At 52.8% G+C, this 26,558-nt stretch overlaps 1 protein-coding gene across 9 annotated transcripts in view; it reads left to right on the forward strand.

The window, feature by feature from the left end:
• The window catches only part of SEMA4D (semaphorin 4D), a 125,632-nt gene that overhangs the window by 96,673 nt on the left and 2,401 nt on the right, over positions 1–26,558 (forward strand). For 8 of the 9 annotated variants that reach the window (XM_063100356.1, XM_063100353.1, XM_063100361.1 and 5 more), the window contains 8 exons: positions 1,492–1,667; positions 1,755–1,911; positions 2,992–3,214; positions 4,123–4,238; positions 8,773–8,945; positions 9,021–9,064; positions 12,529–12,711; positions 22,920–23,129. In XM_063100356.1, the coding sequence (XP_062956426.1) occupies positions 1,492–1,667; positions 1,755–1,911; positions 2,992–3,214; positions 4,123–4,238; positions 8,773–8,945; positions 9,021–9,064; positions 12,529–12,711; positions 22,920–23,129 (1,282 nt within the window). The remainder of the gene's footprint in view (positions 1–1,491; positions 1,668–1,754; positions 1,912–2,991; positions 3,215–4,122; positions 4,239–8,772; positions 8,946–9,020; positions 9,065–12,528; positions 12,712–22,919; positions 23,130–26,558) is intronic. The other variant, XM_063100362.1, reaches the window with a different exon arrangement.

Raw genomic sequence — 26,558 nt, forward strand, 5'->3', positions numbered from 1 at the left:
GGAAGCAAGGATTTCATGCCTGCTGCACACAGAGTGGGTGCTTTTGACATTCCTGCCTTAACAACTCACTGAGTAAGGGAGAAAGCGGGTGCTCTGTGCCTGCGTGTCTGTCTAGTGCTCTGTCACCTGCACAGACCTTCCCTAGCCCTGTCTCTACCTGTGGCTGCCACACTCCCCATCTTGCAGACCAGGAGACCATTGTGGCAAAAGTCCCAGCATCCAGGCAGGCTGGTGGGTGGCAGGGTGGGGCGTGTGCAGTGGGGCTAGGGTCTCCCGTGGGTGTGCGGGGCCCACTCAGGGTAGCACTGGCTAGGGAACTGAGCACTACCCTCCCCTCCTGCAGCTGTGTGGCTGTCAGGAAGCCAGGGTCAGACCTGCCATGACCTTGACCTTCTTACCTGGCACAGGGGTGGGTCTGCAGGAGTGTTAGTAAGCATGGTCCAACAATGCACAGCCCGGCTGTCTCCCCCGCCAGATGCAAGCCACAGGGTCTCTCCAAATCTTGGGTGGGGTTCTGTCATCCATTCATTTTCTTTTCCCACAAATGTCTTCACCACTGGACTGCAGCCAGTTTGAGTTAGCCCCACTGCCCACCCCTTCCCCGTGCACAGACCCTTCAGCTGTTGACTGGGAGCCAAATAAGGCTAATGACCATAGACATGCCGGAGGCTATTCTTTGGTAAGACACCAAGGGAGAAAATAAGCCCTTTTATGAAAAAGAGAACTTAGCTTTTCATGATTAATACATGGTAAAGATGAAGAGGGGTGTGTTTTCATTGTATCCAGTGTAAATAAGGACTTCTGGGTTTTATATTCTTTTGCATTTAGATTTTATAGTTTGAGTATTTCTCTCCAGACTACATGAAGTCGTATGTGTTTTGTGGTTGTCTCTTCGTCATCTATCGGTCCACTAAAAAGTGTTTATGAAGAACCTAGTAGGTCCAAAGCACTTTAGCAGATCGTTCAGTGGGTAGAAAGGAGGTGAAGAACTTGATCTCTCAAGGGAATGGCCACACATCTGCCTGGGATGTGCTGCTGGGTGGGAGGAGGCTGCCTGCCACCTGCCTGGCCCCTGGCTCATCCTCTGACAGCTCATGAGTCAGGTCAAGATAATGAACGGTAGCCAGAAGCCACAGCAGGTGAAAGTGACTGCAGACAGAGCCCACATCTGCTGTGAGACCGAGTGCTGGCGCTGACTCAGACGTGGTGGCTTTAGCTGTGATCCATTGAGTTTTCAGCGAGAGGTTTTTGGTCCGTTCTGTTTTGTATTTTCATCTCAGAAAGTTGCGTGATCCAAGCTGGCACAGTGGTAGTGCTGCAGGCCACGGTGTCGGCTGCAGCGTGCTCTCCTTTGCAGCGTGGCCTTGCTCATGCAGGCGGAGCTGTGCTGGGGCAAGATGGGCACTGCACCTCTGCACGTTTGCCATCTGCCCACGTGGAGGTAGGGGGGTCCTGCTGTCCTCCTGCCATGTCTTGTCATTGGGGTTTCAGGGGGACCAGGGCGGCCTGAGGACCTTACAGAAGAAGTGGACCTCCTTCCTGAAGGCCAGACTGATCTGCTCCCGGCCAGACAGCAGCCTGGTCTTCAACGTGCTGCAGGACGTCTTTGTGCTCAGGTCCCCAGGCCTGAAGGAGCCGGTGTTCTATGCACTCTTCACCCCGCAGCTGTAAGTGTCCTCGGTGGGGTGAGCTCCCATCTTGCTGCTCGGGCTCACTGCCCTTTCGGTGCTCATGGGGCCTCCCTCCCTCCCCAGGAACAATGTGGGGCTGTCGGCGGTGTGCACCTACAACCTGTCCACAGCAGAGGAGGTCTTCTCCCGCGGGAAGTACATGCAGAGTGCCACGGTGGAGCAGTCCCACACCAAGTGGGTTCGCTACAATGGCCCGGTGCCCAAGCCGCGGCCTGGAGCGGTGAGCAGGGGCTGGGGGCTCTGGGCGGCAGGTGTTCTTCCATTTCACATCCAGAGAGTGCAAGCCAGGCAGGTGCCAGCGCCTCTGTGCAGGTAGCCGAGTCTCTCTGCACTGGGTAGGTGCCGGGCATCCCCACAGTGAGCTGGGTGTCTGCGGGCCTAGGAGGGGCATTGATCTTCTCTTTTGTCTGTTGTGTAACAGCCGTTGCCACACACTGCCCAGACAGGATGCTGTGCCCCTGGCATGGGCTGTTTCGAGAAACTAACATTGCATCATACAATTAGGTGTATTTTGTTTTCAGTTTCCTACAGAGATGCACATGATTTCTTTGCAAAGGCCTCCACACTTTTGTGAGCTATACTGTGCCCTGGTCAATAGAGTCACATTTTTCCCTCCTAAAAATAGTGAGGTTTATGTGGAAAAAAGTGCACATTTCTAGGCTGCTTCAGCCACACCCACTCACTGCCCCCACATAGTAAATGACTGTCAGGCAGTGTGCGGGGGGCCCCCCTTGGGGGGGCGTCTGGACATTGCCCTGGTTCTCGGGGCTCCCCCCAGATGGGCTTCCCTCCATGGGGCATCTATCTCCGACCCCATCATCATTTCTTCTGTGCTTACCGTTAAGTAAAATGTGTTTACCTGTGGTTACAAATTTTGTTTAAGCCACATTGGGGAGCTAGGACAGAAAAAAATCCTTTGTGCTCTTTATCGTTTATGCCATTTAGAGTTGGACTGTTTTTAGCAACGTTTATCATTCTTCTCTTCTGGTGGAAAAGCTACCAAATAAGTGTTTTATTTTTCAATTTCAAAAGCTTAATAAGCATTTCTCATTTATAAGTAGATAAATATTCCTCCACTATGTATCATGAAACTCAGTCATATCCATGGGTATGCTTTATATCTGTGTCCTCTCATTGCTGGGGAAAGGCCACCTGGGTTGTTCACTGTCCCCTTCTTCCAAGAAATTCACTGTGCAGTCCCAGATTGTACAGCCAGCATCCGTTCTCATGCTTGTGCGAAGCACCATGTTGGGTTGTGCGTGTACATGTGTGTAAACAGCAGGTGATATTGCCCCCATAGTGCATCGACAGTGAAGCTCGGGCAGCCAACTACACCAGCTCTTTGAATTTACCAGACAAAACACTGCAGTTTGTCAAAGACCACCCTTTGATGGATGACTCGGTGACCCCAATGGACAACAGACCCAGGTTAATCAAAAAAGATGTGAACTACACCCAGATTGTGGTGGACAGGACCCATGCCCTAGATGGCACCGCCTATGACGTCATGTTTGTCAGTACAGGTGGGTTCCGAGGGCCCCAGAGTAGCATCACTTGTGTCCTTTGGTCAGAAAATTAGGAAGTCCAATTAGTCTTTTGTGCATAGATCTGGCATCTCCCTTAAGGTGGCCTAAGTGGTTTGTTACATTGTTAGAGGATTTCTGAGAAGTCACCACAGCGGGTGGCTTCTAATCTCTGTGACCATAAGGTCACCTGGGGTATTTGTTAAAAATGCACGTCCTGGCCCTGATCTTGGCTGGTACAAAGTAGCCTTCACTGCCAGGGAGCCCGGTGACGCCTGTGCAGGTGGCAGGTGAGAGCAGCCTGCAGGAAGGGTCAGCCCAGCGTCTCCTCACTGCTGGTGGGAGCTGGTCCCTGCTGCCATGCTGCAGGAGCTGGGTTTGAGACCTGTCCTGACCTGCTGTGGGAGGTGCGCCTTCCCTAACGCGTAGACTCTGAAACAAGCGTTTCTGAAATGGGGATGGTGGCCAGGAGCTGCAGGTGCTGACAGGGCACAGTGGCCTGTCTTGGAGCTTCCGGCCGAACTCAAGCCCTGACTCACCTGCCTGCCTAGGTCCCCTCATGGGATGACACCCCCAGGGGCTGGTGTGGAGTCCAAGAGCCACCTCATGCGGGATCCAGTTTCAAATGTGTTCACATCGACTTTGTCGATGAAGGCTTGCTGGAGTTAACAATGGAACATTAGTTTATTTTTCATGAGAAAATCAGAATAACCCATAACACTTGAATTTCCAGTTGTTTACTCTGTCAAAGGCTTATTCTTATTCGTTTCTAAAGCAGAATCGTCATCTTTTCCTGAGTGTCGTGAGGGAATGGCTTGCAAGTGAGGAAGGGTGCACATTGGCACTGTGGTTGGGTCCTTGGTTCCTCCTCCTGGGGTCATGTCACTGACTGTAGCTCTGCCCTGCAGACCGGGGGGCCCTGCACAAGGCTGTCAGCCTCGAGAGCGAGGTGCATGTCATCGAGGAGACCCAGCTTTTCCAGGACTTTCAGCCAGTCCAAACCTTGCTGCTGTCTTCAAAGAAGGTAAAGTGACCCGGGCAGTGGCTGGCTATGTGCCTTGCCTGGTGCCCTGTGTCTTGGTGATTCGAGAGTTACTGAGCTGGGGTCAGGTGCCAGGCCTAGGCAGTCCCTTTGTCTCGTTGGCCCAGAGGAGCTGACCTTCCATCTTTTACACTAACTTGTGTCATGAGCTGGGGATCTAAAGTTTAGGAAGGTGGAAGGCAGACTTGGGGAGGTGGAACTTTTCCTTCAAAGTTGCCAGAACTGCACTGAGTCGCTGGTGCAGATTCACGGCACCGTGGTGAGGGGGCACTGCCCAACGAACCCTGGGCTTGGGGAGGCTGCAGAGTCATCTGTGCGATGCGTGGTTGGTGCACTGGCTTGTCCACATAGGAAATCCATAAGAGAAATGGCATGTCACTCCAGTAGGGCCCTCTCCACGTGGACCGGACACCTCCTCCTGCATCAGGTCCACGAGCCATTTTTGTAATGGACAGGTAGCGAGCATCTGAGGCTCTGAGGGCTATGGGGGCCGACGGCCACTGCCCAGCACTGCGGTTGCAGCTCCAGCGAGCTGTGGACAGTGCACAAGTGAGCGAGTCTTCTTGTGGACACTAAGCTTTGCACTTCCCGTAAATTCCATGACACAAAATGCTAATCTTTTTATTTTCTTCAACCATATAAAAAGGTAAAGCCCATTCTTAGCTGGTGGACCGAATTTGGCCCTGAGCCATCACTCGCTGACCCTGTCATGTGTCCAGTGGCCTTGAGTCGTGGAGCAGAGGAGAGCAGAGTACAGGTGGCTCCAAGTCCCAGCTCCATTCGCGTGCTCTGTACTCAGCCTTCTCATCTGCACAGAGGGAGGTAGAAGGGCCTCCTTGCTGGGTTGTGGTGAGGGTTCCATGAGCTGTGAGGAGTGCAGAGGACAGGGTTCGGCAGAGAGGAGCTGCTGGAGAACCCGTATGGGTGGGAGCTCATGTGATCTGGGCCCCTCCCCACTGAATTGACACCTATGGGGGGCTTTAATGGGGGGCAGTGGACCCAGGGAGGTCCTGCCTGAGACTCTTGGCCTCTCCCTGTTGGGGGTCTCCCAGTGGAGCCTTGTGGGTGAGACCCATTCTGTGGCCCACTGAGCCTAGGGATTCTGGGTCTCATTGCTGTTTCTGGTACTGACCATGGCATTGCCAGACCCCCGGAGCTCAGGCCCCCTGCCACCTGCGACTCCTGGATCTGCACCCATTTCTAAGTCTTGCTCTGGGACGTCAGTCTGGCTCTGTGGCCCTGCTGTGTTCTGCATTCCTCTGTGGCTGAGACTCTCTGGTTTGACTTGCGATGCTCCCCTGCAGACTGCAGCAGGAGCAAGTGGTCGTCCACACTGGTCCTTCAGGAGGCAGCCTCCTGCAGCTGTCTCCTGCCATGGCCTCCACCCACCTTGTGGGGTCCAGGCCCAGGCAGGTCCACTCCTCCCTCAGCCCCAGGCAGAAGGTGAAGGAAGGAGCCCTCATCTAGCCAACCTCTCGGCTTGAGGGTCTTCTATCCTCTGCCCTGCATCTGTAGCTGTGAAGCTTTAGGAGCTTGGGTCTGGCTTTCACAATGCTGTTACCTGGTCACCTCTTCTCTCAGCTACTGCAGAGAGCACTCACTCTCTCTGGTTCTGAAAGGGAAAGAAAATGACATCTCCTGAGTTATAAGCTGCTAGGTACTTAGCATCTGTGCCTCTAAGCCTCCAGAACACAAAGGGGGCCTGGAGGTTTGAAGGCAGGTGCTTTAGCTACCCCCAGACCCCACCCAGCCTTGTTGTTGGAAGAAGGGAGCTCAGAAGCCTTCCGGGCCACCACGCTAGTCAGCCAGACCATAGCCATGAGGTCTCTCAAAGGTGAGCTCCCCACCAGAATAAAGGTTGGGCTCCCAGTGTGGACATTTGGTGAGAATGAGGCTCTGCTGCACATTGTCACCCAGGCCCCCGGGCTGGCGGAAGCTTCTGGGCACATGGACACCAGTCCCTAAAGGGGGGAGGAGGAGGGTCCTAGGCAGGAGGTGGTTACAGGGCAGTGTTGTTCTCACCTGCTGGCTGCCAGAACTCAGTCATGTGGCCACACCAGGGAGGCTGGCTAGACAGGGAGCCTTACACTCAGAAGGAAGAGCTGGTGGGTTCCGGGAACACTGGCTGGTGTCTCTCTGGGCCACTGATTGGCCTGTCTTCATAGGAGCCTCTGTTTCATGGGACAGGGCTCCACTGCTCAGGACAGGCAGGAAAGCGTAGGTGTCCCGAGGGCTCCCACACCTTCTCCCCGGGCCTGGGTGGTCTCCCGGTGGATTTGGAATGCCCACCTGCGCTGCCACAGCAGCAGGAAGCAGCTGTCCAGCGGAGAAAAGACTGTCCCCCCTTCCCACTTCCCACAGTCAGGCTGTCCCCGGGTGATTGTTCCATTGTCTGTAGAAAGCTGTCCAGCAGCCACCGCAGGAGCCCAGCAAACAGAGAAGGGGCCAGCACCTGACTCCTCCCTGTTTCCTGCAGCTGGAGAGGGCTGCTGTCCCTGTCACTCACCTCCTACTTCCCAATGACAAATACGGTTTTTTGTTTTTTATTGTAGTAAACATACATCGCATGAAATTTATTCATGTTCAGTGGCATTATGTACATTCATGTTATGCAGCCATCAACACCATCCATCCACAGAGCTTTTTCATCTTGCAGAACTAAAACTCTGTACCCATCAAGCAAGTTTCCACTCCACCCTTCCCCCAGCAGTGACCGTTCCACTTTCTGTCTCTATGGATCTGAGTGCTCGTGTGAGTGGACTCATGCAGTATTTGTCCTTTTGTGACTGGCTTATTTTTATTTAGAATAATGTTCTCAAGGTTACCCATGTTGTAGCGCGTGTCAGAATTTGCTTCTTTTTTAAGGCTGAAACATATTTATTGTGTGTTTTGTTTTTCCATTTGCCTGTCGATGCACATGTGGGTTGTTCCTACCTTTTGGCGGTTGTGAATAACACTGCTGTGAATGTGGTGTGCAAATTACCTGTTCGAGTCCCTGATTTTACTTCTTCTGGCACACATGGCAGATGCACTTTGCACGGCCCTTTCTAAGCCCACAGAGCAGGATGTCATCTGTGTTTTCACCAGGACGTTCTTTGATGGAGAGACAGCCTGTGTGGCAAAGAGGACAAAAGGACCTTTGGTGGCTCAATTGCCTTGGCCACTTCCGCCGTCACCTGCCATGTGCCCTCAGTGCCCCACATGTGCACTCACCAGCAAGAGCCAGACTGTGTGAGCCCGGGTGCCTCAGCTGAGGGGACAGTCACCAAAGCTTGAGCTGTGACCTGGAATATTGTCCTCTATCCTTCTTACAAATGTGATGGGTGCATGGCCTCATCCGCCCAGGGGTCCACTGGCGTGGATGGGCCAGCACTAGGCCAGCAGGCTCTCTGCTGCTTATTGTTGTCATGGTTTTCATCCGTGGGAGAGGTTCCCTTCTCCTGGTGCATCTGCGCTGGCATGGGCAGGTCCATGGCCTGGGCCTCTGGATGCATCACAGTCGTGGAGCTGGGTCAGCACCAAGGGCTGATCTCTGGTCAGATGCTGATGTTGCTTCAGATGGATCCTCTGAGATGAATTTGTGCTTCATCTAACTCTAAAATACTAAGTCGTGTGTAAATTTGAAACTCTTCTGCTGTTAGCCAAAAGCTTTTTCTAGGACGTTGAGGTGAGACAGATCCTCCTGGACAAAGATAGTGGAAATGTTGAGCATTTGTCCTGCCAGCTGTCTCATGCCTGTGAGCTTCTGGAGGGCGTGCTGTGTTCAATCAAAAAAAAAAAATCAGTAGTCTGATTGCCTGTGTGTCAGGCACTCTGCTGGTGCCAAGTGGGCTGATGGAACCAACCTGAGGATGGTGACATTCTAAGCCAAGCGTTCTGGAAGATGGAAGAGTCTTCTTTGTTCTCTGCTCTGAGCTTAGCCACACTGGAGCTTGGCAGTTCATGTCTCATCTGTGTATTCCTCCCTCGTAAACACAGACATATTGAAAGCAAGTGGTGTCATTCCGTGTCATTCCTTCGTTTTATTAATAGCATTTGTTCATCTTTGCACAATGTTCATGGGGCATCCCTTCTACACCTGGATGCTAGATTCAGACTTTGATGAGACAGGTTTCATGTCAACAGGAGTCATGTTCTGACTCGGGATGAGATTAAGCTTCAAGGTAGTGTCCTTTGGCCTCTGTCTGCAGCCTTGTCTCACATGTAAGGAGGCTGGGAGGGTGGCTGGGAGGGTCAGGCTAGTGGAGCCCCCTTCCCCAAAAGAAATGCATGCAGACAAGTGCTCTGTCAGCCGGTAGGACCTGGGCGGTGGGTGCCCAGACAGGGGAGAGGGGGGTTCAGATGAAAGGCCAGTGAGCCCTAAGTTGGCCTGTAGATCCTGCTTGAAAAATCACACTCCGGCTTTATTTTCATCTAGTTCTGAGTCGGGAGCCTTTCCTCCTCTGCGTGGCACTTGGAGCTGCTGATGGTCAATGGCTGCTCGCCTGATGCCCATTCTTTTCTGTGTCACACACAGGGCAGGAGGTTCGTCTATGCAGGCTCCAACTCGGGTGTGGTCCAGGCCCCCCTGGCCTTCTGCAGGAAGCACAGCACATGCCAGGACTGTGTGCTGGCGCGGGACCCCTACTGCGCCTGGAGCCCGACCGCGTCAGCCTGCATCGTGCTGCACCAGGCCGAGGGCCCCAGCAGGTACAGGCAGGGTGTGCTGCACGCAAGGGCCCCCAGGCGCGTGTGTGTAAATAACTTCTGCTGGTTGTTTTGCAGGGGCTGGATTCAGGACATGGGTGGTGAAGCATCCGCGTGCCCTGGTGAGTGGCCCCTCGTCATTCTGCCTCCTCCAGGAATGGCGAGTCTCCTACCCATTGCACGGCGCTTCGGTTCTGCAGCATTTGTGTGCATTTTGTTTTTCTTCCTCCACTCAGAACAGAGTCACGTGTCACGAAGCAGAACTATGGTCTCTCTCTGTCCCTTTTATTGTAGAAAATATAGTTATCTGTTTATTGGGAAGCATTCTCTGTCCAAAACTGTCCTCTTTTCTGTTCTGCTTAGCTGGGGACTCATTGAACAAAACCTAAACCTGTCATGAACGAGAAGAAAGGAGGCCATGAGTGCTTAGTTAGGGCTCTCATTCCCCTCGGGGATCCCCCTGCCTGTGACCATCGGGAAATAGCGCTTTGACCCAAGGACGGGGTGGAATCAGGCCAGGATGCCTGTCCTCTGCAGCCACCCTCCTGGCATGCTAAAGGCAGACATGCCCTTCGGTTCTCTGCCTCCCTTCCCTGACAAGACAGCTGTCATCAGATTAAGAAAAATTTCGGAGGTGGGTGCCCAGGTGCACTGGAAGGCTAGCCTTCCTTTCAGCCCCTCGCAGAAGTGTTTCGTGTCTGACTCAAAGTGCCGCCGCCAGACGCAGAAGCGGCCTCTGCTCGGCCTCCCCCAACCAACCTGATGTGTTTATTCCCGGGAACATGGGGACGGGAAATGGGATTTCTGCTGCTCAGAGCTGCCTCTGATTTCTTTGTTCCATGGGCTGTCATCCAGGGCTCATCTTTGCTTATCGGTCACGCATGTCTTTATCTCCTTAGTTGTCCTGGACGATTCCATGTTGCTCCGGTGGGTGAAACTCTCACGTCATCTTGTGGGTATTAACCTATTTTTAAAAGAAGTTAAGTAGTGAACAGGGTTGTTGATGCTGTGCACATTTATTTTGATGTTCCAGATAAAGTTAAAGAAAGTTACGGGCCGCATTTTTTCAAGCATGGAGGCACAGCAGAACTCAAATGCTCCCAGAAGTCCAACCTGGCCCGGGTGGTGTGGAAGTTCCAGAACAGCGTGTTGAAGGCCGAGAGCCCGAAGTACGGTCTCATGGGCAGGAAAAACTTGCTCATCTTCAACTTGTCGGAAGGGGACAGCGGGGTGTACCAGTGCCTGACAGAGGAGAGGGTCAGGAACAAGACAGTCTCCCAAGTGGTTGCCAAGCATGTGCTGGAGGTGAAGGTGGGGCCACAGACCCCGGCGGCACCTGCCTCGCCGGCCACGCAGACAGAAGGTCTTAGGAGCGCCCCCAAGGTGTCAGCGGCCTCTACCCAAGGGTCTTCTGCTCCAACCCCAGCTGTGCGAGCCACCTCCCCAGGGGCTATCACCCCACCTGCCAAGCTTGTGCCCACCAACTTGTCCTGTGAACCCAAGATCGTCATCAACACAGACCCTCAACTCCATGCGGAAAAAACAATGTATCTCAAGTCCAGTGACAACCGCCTCCTCATGTCCCTCTTCCTGTTCTTCTTTCTTCTCTTCCTTGGCCTCTTTTTCTACAACTGCTACAAGGGCTTCCTGCCTGGACAGTGCTTAAAATTCCGTTCAGCCCTGCTGCTCGGGAAGAAGAAGCCCAAGTCGGACTTTTCTGACCGCGAACAGAGCCTGAAAGAGACATTGGTGGAGCCGGCGAGCTTCTCCCAGCAAAACGGGGAGCAGCCCAGGCCGGCCCCGGACACCGGCTACGAGACAGAGCAGGACACAATCGCCAGCAAAGTCCCCACGGACAGGGAGGACTCACAGAGGATCGACGACCTGTCTGCCAGGGACAAGCCATTTGACGTCAAGTGCGAGCTGAAGTTTGCAGACTCGGATGCAGACGGGGACTGAGGCCGCCTGCGTGTCCTGCCCGCGCTGGCTGTGGTGGTGTCCACGCGTGGAGGGCTTTGTGCTTCACCTGTGCAGTAGCCGCGTGTCGTCCAGCACCCATAGGGTAGCCCACGTTGTAGCGAACCTTCGTCCTCTGTTTTCTATTGGGTTGAGCCTGTGACTTGGTGTCTCTTTGTCCATTTGGAAAACGACAAGCATCGGATCCCAGTCTCGTGTCCTCCCGCATTGGTTGGAGCGCTTTAAGAAGTCCCTGCAGGCGGTGCCGATATATCTGAGCCCTGGTGGTGGGGACAGGCAGCTTGACCTCCGTCGGCTGAGAAGAGTGTACCTCCAGCCTCCCTCCCCATAGCAGCCACTGAGAGATAATTTACTTCCAGATTGGAAATGCCGTTTTAGTTTATCAGATTGGTAACTTATCGCCTGTTGTCCAGATTGGCACGAACCTTTTCTTCCACTTAATTATTTTTTAGGATTTTGCTTTGATGTCTTAGGTCATTTTTTTAAAAATTATTATTACTGAAGCAGATGTTTTAATATTTAGAAGAAGATGTATATCTTCAAGATTTTGATATATATTTGGATAAAAATGGCTTATGTTGCTTAAGATTCTCAGGGATAAACTTACTTTCGCTAAATACGTTCTCTCTGCTTTTAGAAATGCAGACATAAACCATCTTGTGAGCACACTCGCCCTTTTTTTGGTTTTAAATTTATTCCTTAAGGGAAGCGTTACTTTCAGAGAGATTTTCCTTCTGTACTTTTTTCCTTTTTTCCTTTTTTTTTTTTTTTTTTTTTTACTCTCTTGAAGAGGAGGACTGTCTCCATCTGCATGGAGGGTTTAGAATGAGGGAGGTGGCCCTAGGGGAGGCTGGGCTGGCCCAGTGCTGAGAGGAGGCACCGTTTCCAACCCAAAGCCCACGGCCTCTGGTTGAAACCTCCTGCTGGACAGACAGCGTCGCACAAGGATGTCTTTGGTTCTCTGAACATCTCCTTTCTCTTTTTGCTTCGGCCTCAGCCCCATTGCCTGCCAGATGTTCTGCACAGCCTGATGGAGCTCACCACCCCTGGAAGAGGACTGGGCAGCCGTGCACGGGCCGCGGGCTGTGACCACAGCACACGTGCGCACACAGCCTCTGCCCTCACCTGCCAGTGTGTACAGATGTCAGTGGGTGGTACGACTTTAACGTTCGCTTATTTTACATTCCATCTGCCCCACTTTGTAAATACCCATTAAGAGGAGACTTTTTCCATGGCAAAGAGCAATAAACTGTGGATTTTTGTGTGCCTGTGTAGATACTCTCATCTCCCAGCATGATATGATTTGATCATTTGGGTGTAAACATTTGTTTATAAGATTTACTTTGTTTTTATTTTTCTACTTTGAATTGTATGCATTTGGAAAGTACCTGAATAAATGAGCAGCCTCAGCGGAGGCCCTGCGACCTCTCTCCTGCGCGGTGTAGCAGGCGGCTGCGTGTCCTGCCCACGTGGCCTGGGCTGGCAGCCCGGATGCTCTTTCCTTTCTCGTCCCCGCTGTTTCCTGCTGCATTTTGCCTTCTCTGGCATGTGGTGTGTTCCCGGTGACTTCTCCCTCAGTGCCCTTTCTTTTCTGTCCTCTGTCTCGCAGCCTCATCTCCTAAGCCCTTCCCTCCTCCTGGCTCCTCCTCTCTGTCCTGTCTGGGCCCCTGGCCGGCCTTGGGCTCAGGGCCCAACCGCAGCACACAGGTCACCTTGCTGCCGCCCTTCCTGAGTGACCAGGCACAGCAGGTGCATGAGCTGGGGACCTTCCACCTCTTCTGCCAGGCCACAGGTGAGTACGGGCCCCGTTTGTGTTTCTTCCTCATCTCCTGCAGAGAGGGGTGGGGCCTCCTCCACATCCACACATCTCTGCCTGTACCGTCTGCAGCCTTCCTGGCTGCTCCCTTGGGTCTAGCCATCTCATGCTTTCGTTGTGGGTTGATCCCGAATGAGACTAAACAGACTGGAGCTATTCATAGTATACAGCACGGGTCAACCAGCTTTTTCTGTAAAGTGCCAAATGTTAGCTATTTTAGGCTTTTAGGCCACAGTAGTTTGTCACAACTACTCATCTCTGCTGTTGGACTGTAAAAGTGGGCATAGACAATTTCTAACAAGTGGGCAGGGCCATGTGCCAATAAAACTTTATTTACAAAAACCAACAGTGGAGCAGATTTGGCCCAAAGGCCAGTTTTCCAACCCGTGGTATATCAGATTGCTTCTATTTCTGCTAACAATCTGGAGGTTGATATATGTGGCATCTGGAAATTTAAAAAAGAAAAAGTTAACTTCAGAGCTTTCAGAATGGGAGTCACTTAATGACGTGTTGCATGTCATGGTGTTTAAAAGCAGAAAAGATTAACTAATGTGCTAATGTACGCTCCTCAGACATGGGAGGCATTTGCCCTGTATTGAAGAATATTCAGGTGAGACAGCTACTCTTAGAGAAGATGGCAGTACGGCCAGAACCACGCTTCACATGTGTCCTGGGCTTCGGGCGGCGCCCAGTGGTCCTGGTCTCCAGTGTGTGGTCTCTGACTGATAGTAGATGCGAGAAGAAAAGCGGTGGTGCGTCAGCGCCGGTGGGCTTCCGCCTCTGCTCGGGGGGAGGAGTGGAGTTAGTGGGAAGGAAAGCAAATTCAGTTTATCTCTTTTTTAAAAAATGTTTAACAAACTGTCAGAAGCTACCAAGAGTTTTAAGGTGCTACCTGCTTGATAAGCCCCAATGGGTGGCCTGTTGGCGGCTGGTGGCCCTGTGAAGGCTGCAGATAGTAGACAGGAGAAGCCTCCTGTGAATGTGGAGCGCTGTAGAGACAGACCCTGGATGGGCTGGCTCCTGCGGCCCCAGCTCTTCTACTTGGAGCTGTGGACCAAGCTTGCACTGGGCCGCTTGCGGCCACTTACACACCTGAGTGTTGCTCTTCGAGCAGGAAATTTACCTTGGGGCAGGCAGGCCAGAAAACTCCCTCATGTGTCCTTGGGGCCTGCAGCCTGTGGCAGCCGGGGGTCCTTTACAGACACACTCAGGGACTGCCTCATCCGCAAGGAGGCTGGAAAAGCTCAGTGTTCGGTTCATGTGACCTGGCAGAAGGCCCCGGCTCCTCTGCTGGCAGATGCGGGCAGGAAATGTGATTAAGAGCCATCGTGTTTTTAAGTGCATGGTTCTCAGGTGTGTGGTGCCTGTTAGCTCGGTGTTCACATACACACGCCCCTGGGGCTGGGCGAGAGTGAAAGACTAAGGAAAACGGACTTCGCTGTTATATCAACAGAAACCACTCCCAGTATTTCAAATGGGATTTAACACGGAATTGGTTACAGAGGTGATGGAAGAGCTGGGAGTAAAATGGGAAGTAAAGATGCCCAAAATGTCATAAGCATGGCAGCCACTGCCGGCCACTCTGTCGTCACCACTGTTGAGGGTTCAACGAGGAGCTGGAAAAATGTTTCTTCCTCTTGGCTGCCCATCCGTCTCCTGCCAGGGCCTCCTGTGGCGGGACTTAGAAGAAGGCTAGGGGCCAAGGATCTGGGAAATGTAGCTGTGGTCCTGCAGCCCCAGGGCCAGGAAAAGCAAAAGGGTGGCTGGGAGCTGACAGCTGAGGGAGCCCAGCGCTGTCTCGGTGCTCGGGATGCCTTGTGAAAATGGGAAACAGGCCTCAGCCCTCCCTCTGCCTTTGTACCTGGTTGTCATTTTCTCTCCGGAAACATTTGGCCCCACCTGGGATCTTTCTTTCCTGTCCCCTTGATTCATTGAAGCCACAACCTGCCGGGGCTGTGAGGTGTCCCTGGGAGGGAACAGCTTAGAGGAAGGGGTGGCTGAGGTCCTCTCCAGGGAGCGTGGATGCCAGGGCAGGCTTGACATGCGGTGAACCCAAAGGGGCCCACAGTTCTGAATTTCCCCGGAACAGGCTCCGGAGTTGGGTTGGGGTCTGCAGACTGAACGCTTCCTGGAGGAGAGGGCGTGGTGTGGCAGAGAAGTAAGTCTCAGAGACGCTTTGGGAAGACAGGGGTGCCGCGTTCTGTCCCTTGGGGGCACCTTCCCCCGAGGAAGGAGAGGACGAGCTGTTCCAGGGGAGGCCCTGCGTCAGAAGATTGCGGTGTTACGCGCTCAAGGCCCGGGGCTCGCGGCTTCTCTCTCGGTGCTGCCCCCCGCCCCCGGGGCAAGGCTGGATTGGAACCTTGACCTGGGTTTTTCTCTTTCCTAAAGTGGCTGTTTTCATGGTGGTTGTCGTAAGTGGTTTTGGGGCTGTCTGATTAAAGGTTTAGCAAACTGTATTTAGAATACAAGACTTAAAGAGAGGGCATTCGTAGAATCTTTAGTTCTCTGTGCTACTTTCTGATGCCAGTAGCTTTGCTGGGTGACCTTTTATTTCGGAGAGCATCTCAGCCTCTGGAGAAGACTGATGGTTAGACCCCTACTCAGGGACTGGGCCTGCCCTATTCCCACCTGGGGTCCACGTGTCACCCAGGAGATGTCCCCACCTGCTCCAGTGTGCTCTCAGCTGTGGTCATACAATGTCCCTGTGGACTCAGCCATCCAGGAGAGGAAGGGGCCCTCTGAGGTTCTGGCCCTCCCTGAAAAGGGATCAGACTTGGTCTACAAGGGAGAAATGTCCCCTTAGCATGTACAGAGGGAGAGAGTGCCAGGGGACAGACATCGGTGACAGAGGCCTGGCCTGTGGTGTGGTGAGGGCAAGATGTGGCCTTCTGGGCAGGGCAGGCGGACATCTCCCATAGTGGGACAGAGCAGTGAGCACAGGCTGGTGGCAAGCTGCTTTGGTGTCTGGCAGGCGGAGAGGCTGGTTTTCCTCAGGAGACGTTGGGGAGAGTGTGAGGCCTGGCATCTGAATGGACCGCCACCCTTGTCCCATGCCCAGGAGCATAAGCACTCACCTGGCTGCCCATCCAGGAGAGGGACAGGGCCTGTGTGCCTGTGTCAAGAGCCAGGGAGGGATGCACCAGCTGCCTGTCTGCCCTTCGACACACTGTCCCTGCCCCACCACAGCACTCACGTCTGGGAAGTGGTATTGTCACAGCGGGTCCTTCTTAGGTTGATGGAGCATTAGATGGAAAATCCACTGATGCCCTTGGCACAGGGCAGCCATTGTCCCTGTGGCGGGGATTGGGCAATTTTGGGAAAGGAAGTTTCAACACCCCTCACAGTGGGATCATCCCTTCTGCAGCACCTGGGCAAGAGGGCACAGGGTGGCTGCAAGGGGGAGGCTGGCTGTGGTCCTGGAGCCCGGATGGCCCCCTGAGCTTAGCGACAGGAGGGGTGGGCAGGGTCAGGCACCGCTCCTCCAGGGCTCTGTGGCCTGGGCGCTGCACATGGGAGCCCCTTGGAGACCCAGCATGCTGGGGAGACCAGAGCAGCTCCAAGTGGCCACCTGCCCCTGTGTGCACCCTGCCTAGAGTGGGAGGCACAGTGCCATTAGAGTGCCTATAGCTGGTGACCAGCGGTACTGCACTGGATTTGGGTCTGTGATTGCTTTCTTGTATGTCATTGACAAGTAAACTCGTGTTTGTTGTATTTCACTGATATCAGCTATGATGGGCAGGAAGGAACACACATCACACCACACATGCGCACTCACACATGCATCCCACAGATGCTTCACACACACACATCGCACACACCACGCATCACACGCATGCCACACACATGTGTGCGCACGCACACACACACACGGGCCTTTGCCGTTAGTGCTGACGGGGAGGATGCTGGGCACATTGCTGTCTCCCCTCAGCCCAGAGCCCAGCTGGGGCTGCCCAGGCCTCCTGCTGGCCGGCGTGCTGCACTGGCACCTGGCTAAGTGAGAAAGGCATGCTGGAGAAGGTGTGGAAGGGGGAGGAAGGGCCACCCCAGCCCTCCGTGCCTCCCCATCAGCTCCCCGCCTCCCACAAGCCCATCCCAGGCCTCCTCTGGCCTCTTTCTTCATCCTCTCCCCATGCAGGCACGCTCCCTCTCAGTCACCTCTCTCAGCACACAAAATCCTGGGAGATGGCCTGCAGGGACCCCACCAATGGGCCTGTGAGGACCTACCCCTCCACTGGGCAGGTTGTCATGTCTGCACCAGGAAACCAGCTCTTCTGAAGGACAATCCCATTAAGGGGAAAAGTGAACCAACTTCTTCCTCCCTCTGAGGCCCTGAACCCCTAACAGGGGTTCTGGGTCTGGCCCCACAAAGGCGCATCCTGCCACAGCACTCCAGTGATGGGACGCCCTGTGGAATGGGCTAAACTCAGGCACCTGTTGCCTTTTTCTGCTTACAACCAGCCCATGAGCAAACACTGGTGCGTCACACAGGGGCCTCTCAGTGTTGTGATCAACACGTGTGGCCGCAGAGGTGCTGGGACTGAAAACCAAGTTTATTTTCAAAATGCGGCCCTGCAGAAGAGCTGGCTTTCTGCCTCTCTGGCTGGAGGCGTTTCCCTTTCCAGGTCACTCCCCTGTTCCCAAGTTCCCACGTGGTCCTGGGCCTTTGTGACACCACAGAGCTGTGTGTGTCACACCATCTCCCAGTGCACACCCTCACGGACAAAACTGTCCATGAGTTTACATATTCGGTGACGACCAGTGATGACCTGGACCTCGGTGACTCCGAGGCTCAACATTCTCTCTCGCTTCCTGATTTTCCCAGTGGAGACTTTGTGCACGTGGATGTGCGTGTGTTTTCAGTCTAAAGCACACTGCACATTGTGCCTCCATTCGCAGGGTCTGGGGCCTGAGCGTGGGAGGGAGAATTCTGGAATGTGGAGCAGTTGTGCGGGCTGCTTTCTGCGTCTCATTCGAGAGGGAACCCTGAGGGTTGTGGAGTTAGGAAAGTACCGACAGTGGAGAAAAGGGGTCCTGAGCTGCAGAAATGGGGTTAGCATGTGTTCACACTCTGCTCCTCTGAGTTAATGAACCCGTGCTCCTCATGGGTGAGTTATAGTAGTACAGGTAGGTGGAAAAATCACCCCAGCACGTGCACATGACCACACGAAAGTATGATTGACAGAGGTGGACACTGATGTGTCTGTCCTTGTGTACATGCCTGTGTGAACTGTGCACTTGTGTGTGCACATGGGCACACACTGAAGTAGATCTATATGATTTTTAACCAGAGTGGGGTCTCTCCCTACCCTGCAGGCCTCGCCCTTCATCCCTGCTGTGACTATCTCTCTGTGTCAGACATAGACCTATGTCATTTTTAAAGCCAATTATGGTTCCCCCATGCTTTAGGTGGCATTTGGATATTCAGATTTTGGATGGCCTTTTACGTTTTAACTGCAGTGTTAGAAACCAGAGCCCCTTACACTGTCAGGACCAGAGGACTTCAGAAGGTGCCCTTGGGCCTGCCTGAGGTGCGTGTCCCAGCTGATGTATGGTTTCCTTTTGTTTTGGACCAAGGCAGAGTTGGGGGACAGTTGACTTTGTGTGTTGGTCATTTTCCAGAAAGCATCGGGATCCCCTTGGTAAGCAGGAAGGGTGGATCTATCCATACTTGCCCGCAGTCTTGAGATCCTTAGTGCGTCAGACCAGGCAACTTTGCCAGAAGCTTTGTGTGTCCCACTTTTCTATTATTTGCAATAATTCCATGTGCCTTAACACAGCTGTCCCTCCACTTAGGGTCTGGAGATGTCCTTGGTGCACAGGAGAGTCCTCGCCAGCAGGGCCTGTGTGGTCCTCAGGTGTCTTGGGGTGCAGAGAAGAGACAGAAGCCCTTGCTGGTGACTGATCGTCACCTCCTGAGACTGTTGGGTTGGGTGCCTGTGTCAGGTAGCAGAGAAATCAGGGGGGGACACAGATTTGTTGGATGTGGGGGGCGGGGTGTGGTCTCACTCTTCCCTGTCCTCGGAGCCCCTGGCAGCTCTGAAAGTTCGGGCAGAGGACAAAAGGGTGACCAGCAGGGCCTTGGAGCACATCCCCAGCTGCACTCTTTGTCCCCGGAAGGGCAGAGTCTGGGAGGGACAAGGGAAAGGGTACCCAAGCCCAGAATAGGAAGAGACCCTGTCCCAAGGAGGGGCCCAGAGATGGGCCAGGTAGGCAGCGGTGTATTTGGGGAAAGAGGCTGGGGGAGTGGGTGTCAGGGCGACCTCTGGGCAGCATGCACTGGCAGGGACAAGGCAGGGGCCTTGGCCACCTGGAGGACCTGTAGCACCTTGGTGGCCAGGGCGGAGGGTGCACCCAGTGCCCCTGTTAGCTGCAGGAAGGCTACCTGGGCATGAGTGTGGGAGACAGGCTGGCCCCGTGGTAGTCGGCCCCTAGGTCAGAGTGGGCCCCATGCAGGAGGATGCCTGGGAGGACACAGAAGTGCTGCTCAGGCAGCAGTGGGGACCCTCATCACGGATGTGGCAAAAGCAACTCAGGCACAAGGTGGACCCCTCATACTTTCCCTGCACCTTGGGGACTCGAGCCCCACCTCCGGGATGGGGTGGCCTTCCTGGGGGAGAGGCCATTGTTTGAAAAGGGTCTGGTTTGTTGCAAAGAGGAATCAACTCCATGTACTTTCCAGTCACGTCCACAAAACTCTGAAGGCATGGTGGTCCTAGCACCCGCGTCCTGATAGGCAGGGTAGGGTGGGTGGGCAGGAGGCAGCCCTGGCAGTGCCAGGACAGGGCGGACGCTGCAGCCCTTGGCCGCGAGCTTTACACGTTCACTGACAACCAGCAATGACCTCAGACCTCCCGAGGCTCCTGAGGAGAGATTTGTAGTGTGTGGACAAGCCTGCCCCTTGTCCTGTTGGGGGTGTGGGGACAGCCAGGGGCAGTGTCCATTCTTGGGGTCTCTACCCAGATCCTTCTCAGCCAGAAAAACGATTTCCCTCTTTTGAGGGGGAGATGAGGACCAGTATCCACCAGTTTGACTTTGGAAAGAGCCAGGCAGGCCCAGGTTGGTGGCACTCAGTCACTGCAGCATTGGATCAAGACTCCTGGCCATCCCCAGCCCCAGAGGCCACGGGGGTTCTGGGGGAGCACCCAGCCAGGCTGTCTGTTGAGGGCATGCTGGATGGTGGGAAGGGCTTTGCCCCAGGAAGAAGAAGTGATGCTCTCAGAAGCCCCTCTCTGGGAGATGGGAGCAGGTAAACTCCGAGGGCCCAGGCAGGCCCCTGAGGGACAGACAGGCTTTGCCCCGTGGCCCCGCGCCTGCGCCTGCGGGTGGAGCGGGGCTGGGCGGCCGCGCGCTGCTGTTAACTCTCAGTCTCCCTCTCTCTCTAATCTCTGCATTCAGAATGAGCTGGATAGTTTTTAAAAGGATAAACGGGACGTAAGTACTCCTTTAACATCTTTCACATCTTATGACTGAGTACATGTTTGCATCATATTTACTGATGCTTAAGACTGTCCTCTGGGTGGGTCTCGGCGTAGGTCACCGTTGGGAGGTGCTGCACGGAGGAGACTGGGCTTTTTTAGAGCTGACTTCCGAGTCTGTGCTAGAAAAGTCTCTCGTTACTTGATCCTAACACCTCGGGAAAATCAGTTTCTTCAAGTTAGATTCTGCCTGGATGCCCATCCCCTAGGGAATGGCTAAGTAAAATGTGCTATCATGAAGGACGTTCAGCAGTTAAAAGGAAGGAAACTACACGTATTCCCCAGTGACGGTCATCTAGGTGATACAGATGTATGTGTACGTAAGTCTGTGTGTACTTATGTATATATGTAGATATATATTCACATATATTTGCAGGTAATCTGTGGCGAGAGTTCAAAACACTTTGAGTGGGAAAAGCAAACTGTAGTGTGGCTGGATAAAAACAAAATTCTGCATGTAAAACAGCAAGGCCATCAGGGCTTGTCTGCTCGGCCAGGGCCACATGCAACTGTGCAGTACACTTTTGGAACACCTTTCGGGATTTCCTTCAGTGTATGGCACATTTCTTTCTTTGAAAACAGCTTTTTTTAAAAAATAAAAGCAATACCTACATGTTGTAGTGAATTTGGGAGTAAGTTTACAACCCCAAATTTTACCACCCAGAGGTAGCTACCACTGGCATCATGGCCATTTGAGGCCTTTCCCTGTGTGTGTACATGAATGTATCTACATATACACATATACATACATATACACACATATGTATGTGCATACATACACACGTGCACTTACATATTTTTTCATTTAATGTAATGTCACGAAATACTATTCTTGTGTGTGACATATAATGGACGACAGCCCGCTGGCTTCACGTCATTCATGTGAGCCCCTTGGGCTTTTCCCAGCTTCTCACTAACAGAAACAGGGCTTCAGCGGCCCCTGTACAGATCCTATCATTGCCTCGGGATTCATTCCTAGGACTGTCCCGTTAGAGGGTCTGAACTCGGTCAAGCCCTTGGGAGGAAAGTTGTCTGACGTTCCTAACAGTGGGGAATTGTTGAAGGGCCCGGACAAAGGCGAATAGATGCCAGCGTGGGTAAAGCAGGGGAACCTGTCACAAAAGCAGTCTTAGTTAAACTAGAAATCTCGTCTCCTTTTAAAAACTCCAGCATGTGACAGGAATCGAGTGTACGCTCCGGCCACCACCATCACTCCCCGCACGCACACCGTGGACAGTACCAGCTGGTTTTGTGCAGGTAGTTGTTTTAATCTTCGGCTCTGTAATTTGCTTTTCTTGTTCAGGGTTTTGAACTCCAGCCATGGATGTAGTCCCTCCCTTGTCCCTCCAAACCTCCTCCATCAAACCACGTTTTATTTTGTCGTTCCCAGGCTGATGGGCATCCAGGGAGAATCTAATTTCTAAGGACTGATTCTCGTGAGGTGTTACGGGCAAGTGGGGGCCGCCCCTCAGGGATCTGCTGTGGCCGGTGTGGGTCCAGCTGGGCCACAGCCAGCCTGGGGGAGTCAGAGGGCCAGGAGGAAGGGCGAGCATCCGTCCGGGAGCCGTGTGCCTGGGCCGCACTGTTGAGGTGGCTGGCCTGCTGCATGCCTGTGGGAGAGGGAAGAAGCAGGCTGGCCAGAGACCCACCGTGCCCAAGAGCAGCAGGGATGGGGGCACCGACAGTAGGGTCTACTGAGGTCACTGCTGTGGTCACCAGCAAGGCCTTGGGAAGAGGCCGGTGCACACATGAGTCTGCACCAGGCCATGAGGAAACATGGGCAGCGGTGGCTGTCATCGCCTCACCCACTCTGCGGGTCTGCCCGTCAGACATGATGAAGCCAGCCACGCTCCACCCTGGAAGGGTTATAGACTGAGAGAGCCTGAAATAGTTGGCCCCCCAAAATAAAGCACTTTATTTTTTCAATAGCAGTTAAGATTCAAAGCTGGGAGGAAAATAACAGAGGTTTGGGGCAGGAACGACTGATGTCAGCTCTCTTTCCCTCGGTTCTGGGTCCCACGTGTGCTGTGCAGAGCTCAGGCTCTGGCCAGTGCCTGAGTTCTCCTGCTCACACCCTCCTCTAGACCCCACTGTCTCCCTAGGACAAGACAGGCCCTCTAGTCCCTTCTCAGTGCCCAGGGTCCCCCTCTACTCCATTCCCTCCACACGCAGCAGGCCAAGCTCTGGGTCTCTTGGTGCTTTGGGGAGAGCAGTGGTGGCCCTGGCTTCTCCATCCATGTGGCTGCAGGAGGTGGCAGCAGGGCCAGTTCAGGAAGGGATGCCATCCCAAGACCCAGACACACTCTGCAGAACAGACACTGTTCTCCAGAGCACTGTCATCAGGCATTCCACTTGGAGGGCACAGCACAGCAAGAAAGGGGGTCCCTACTGCCTACTTGTATCCTAGGGGACACAGGCTATGCAGGTGTGCTTTCAAAAAAGGCATCAGCGGTCAAAGAGTAGGAAGTCCATGGGGCAGTGAGGGCCTGAGATGTCTGCCATCCTTTTCTCCCACTGGTCACTAGAGAAGATTCCCCCAGGAAGGCCCAGGGACTGAATTGGAATCCACCCTGAGTCACTTCAGGTCCAGCTGGGACAAGAGAGGGCCCCCTTCATCTGTGTAACCGCTGACCCCACCTGGGCAGCTCTCGTGAGTCCTCAAGTGGGGATTTGGGCACATGGAGGTAGAGATGGTTTGTGTGCCCCCAGGTCCTGCTGATATCCAGTTTGTCTGGGAGAAGAACGGGCGAGCCCTGGAGACATGTGTCCCTATGCAGACCCATGCACTGCTCGACGGCAGCACCCATGCGCTCAGTTGGCTGCGGGATGCCATCCGGGACAGTGCCGAGTATCGCTGCTCTGTTCTCTCCCGGGCAGGAAATAAGACCTCCAAAGTGCGGGTCACCATGATGAGACAAGGTAAGTGATTCCCAAGCCCGCTCCAACCCTTTTAGGAGGTAGTTTTTAATTTATCTTTGTATCTCTAAAAACACACTTGCGTGGTGACATTTGTTTTAGGATTACCTATTTGCTTTCCACTAAGATGACAATTTATCGTTTCACCGTCTGCCTACTCAGTGCACGCGGGCATACGTGCACACGCACACGTGCACACACACAGATGCTCGCTGCCAATTTCCCATCTTCCCAGTGTGGGAGTTTTTCTTTACATTATTAGGATAGCTGAGCCTACTAGGTCTGTTCTGTTATGGTTTCATTCCTGAGCTGTGTTTCCCGTTTGGTTTATCATTGCACTGACTTCCATTTGGCTGGTTCTTAGTTATCATGAATTCAGCACCAGACTCTGCAGTTGTCTGAGTTGCTCAATGAATGCAGACGTATGGGTGTCCTCCCCTAGAACCTTCTAGCCACTCCCATCAGACAGCTTACCCTGTGAACCAGGAGCCAGGGTGCTGCCCTGGGATTGCCTTTCACCTTGAGGCTGGAGACTCTGTTCTCTCATGGTGGATCGAGTGCCCTGTTTCCCAGTGCTCCTTTCTGGATTTACTCTTTACATTTTTGTGAAGCATATCTTCCAGCCCACCTCAGAAGGGCCGTATGGGATGTAAATGTTTTGAGATCCTTGTTTATCTTTTCTGTCTTTACACCTAAATGCAGTTTGGCTGGCTATGTCACTCTGGCCTGAAAATCACTGCCCTGCATTGCCTGAAGGCGCTCACTGCTCCACTGTCTTCTGGTGCCTGGTACTTTGCCTGGGACCTGTTTATCTTCTCTGAAAACTTACATGATCTCACTGAAATTTCATGATGTCTTGGTCTTTTCATGACTTGGCTGGGCCTGTTCAATGTGCAAGCCCTTGCCCTTCAATTCTGGGAAGTTTTCTTGAGTGCTTATTCAGTATTCTCATTTTGTTCTCTTTCTGGAACTAATTTTCCAAGATGCTGGACTACCTGGGCTGCTGCTCTTAATTTTCTTTGTTTTCTTTTCTGTCATGTCTTTACCTTTATCTTCTACTTCTTGTTAGTTTTTCTCAAATCTGTCTTCCAAACTTTGAATAGTTTTTTCATTCCTATCACATTTTTATTTCTAAGAGGTTTTACTCTTTTTTATTGCAAGCTGTTGGTTCACAGATGCAGTATCTTCATGTTAATCTCTGAGAATATTGATAGATTTTTTTTTTTTTTTTTTTTTTAGTTTTCTCTCCAAGTTGCCCTTTTTTTTTTTTTGGTCTGTTAGATGTTTCCCTCAGTTGTCTCATGACCCTTGACTGACTGTTTGCGTTTAAGAGAGGGGCACAAAAATGTCTGATGTCTAGGCCCTTTCTCCATAAGGTGTGTCTATGGACTGCAGCATCAGTATGGGACCTTGTTAGGGCTGCAAAGTTTCAGGCCCTCCCCCAGCTCTGCCGAGTTAGAAATCCTGTGGGTGGGAGGATCAGAAAAATGAATACCTTGTGTAATGATAAATACAGAAATTATCCTGATTTGAGCATCACATATTGCACACAAGCATTGATATTCAACTCTGTACCCCACAGATATGTACAATCGTTTCAATAAACAAAATACAAATAAAAAAAAAAATCCTCTCCAGGTGATTCCTGGACACACTGAACACAGAAAAACTGCTCGAGCCCAGGACTTCTCCACTTTAATGTGTCTCAGTCCCCTGGAGGTCTTGCTGAAATGCAGGTAGATTCTGACTGGGCAGGTCGGGTGGGGCTTGAGATTCAGCATCTCTAACCTGCACTTGGAGCAGCAAGGCCCTACAGGTTTAGGTTGGGCTGTGAGTGTCTGGAGACTTCAGTGGCAAAAGAGGGCGGGGGCCTCATCCTTTAGTATATAAATGTCCACTGAATCTGTCTGCTTTCCATGCAGACTCCCACCTTCGGTGGTACCCAGCCCAGAGACCCTTTTCCTGTGCTCTCCAAAATAACAGTTTTCCTCTGGAGCAGAGGAAGGGCAGTCCCCTGGCCAGGTGCTGCGGCTCCTGAACAGCCTTTGAAGCAGTGTGTATCTTAGCACCCACTTCTCCCTACTCCCAGAGGACTCATCACAGTGCCTGAGCTTCTGGACGTTTCTGTGAGACCGTTCCTAGGTTTCACCCTTGCCAACTCAGACTCGGCTTTCTTAGGTATACTGAGTCAGTTTGCACTGTCCCTCTGCTTTTCAACTTCCAGGTTTTTGCTTCCTCCTCTCCTATTCTGTCCTTTTTCAAGTTTATGTTTTTTAAAAGGTCCCGTGGAGGTTTGGGAGAGAAAAGGTAATTGTAAATGTTCACTCCTACCAAGCCTCAGTTCTTTTCATTTCTGTAAAATGCCCCGCCTGTTCTGTTGCACAGGTTGCTGTCAGGATGAAATGGAACTGCCGTGTGAATGGGACTTACAAATCGTGAAATCTCACCCAGGAGTTAGGTGCCAGTGCTGTCAGCAGACGGCCATGTAGTCATTATGAGAGGAGCAACTAGGCACTAGGCAGTTTGAAGCCCATTAATATTTCACCTCATCTAATTCAGTTGTCTTATGAGGCAGGTGCTGTTATCCCCAGACTGCAGATGAAGAAACAAAAGCCCAGAAAGGTTAAGTGACTTGCCCAAGGTCACACAGCTCATCAGCCAGTAAGGAGCAGGACTTGACTTTGACCTTGGGCAACTTTATAACTGAGTTACTCTAAACACACTAGACACAAAGGAGGCAGGGGATTAAAAGACATAAATTAGTTAAGACAGCTCTGTATTTCTTACCCCTCCCCACTCACAATGTTTTTTGAAGGTACTGGCAGTGTTGGAGCAGGATGTGTTCAGAAAACAAAATGATTCTCTACTGATGTGGGTGGGGTCCCCTCCTCTGGTCACCCCCACATGGTGTTAGAATCAGAGGCATCCTTGCAGGGCCCCAGGGCCCTTTTGAGTTAAGAATGGCCGAGGGAGCACTTGCTTTGCTGTGTCCTGCAGGCTGGGTGTGTACCCGGCACTCGGACTGACCACTGGGGTCCCTGCTTAGTTCTGTTTGGCGTATTAGTTTGGCTTCGTGTCTGAAGGGCTCAAGTTTTTGGAGCCCCTTTCTCGGATGAGTGACATGAGCCTGTGTCAGGTTTGTGTCATCATAACAGCCCTGCAAGTAATTCATTTTAAGAATCCAGGATAGATCACACACTTGGGAGGCTGTGGAGAGCAGGTGGCAAGTGAGGTGATGTCCTCAGAACACACAGCCGCGCTGGCTTCCTGAGAGGCCACCAGCCTTGAAGAGCACTGAGCTAATTTCTGAGCAACAGCTCCCGGACTCACTGGAGGGAAGAGGAGGAAGCTGCAGCCCCACCCACCTGACACCCAGGGCCTTTGCAGCACCCCAAGGGCTTGGGAAGTGAGCCTTTCTGTCAGGAAAGAACA

This window comes from Cynocephalus volans, chromosome 6 (assembly GCF_027409185.1).
Source record: "Cynocephalus volans isolate mCynVol1 chromosome 6, mCynVol1.pri, whole genome shotgun sequence".
NCBI lineage: Eukaryota > Metazoa > Chordata > Mammalia > Dermoptera > Cynocephalidae > Cynocephalus > Cynocephalus volans.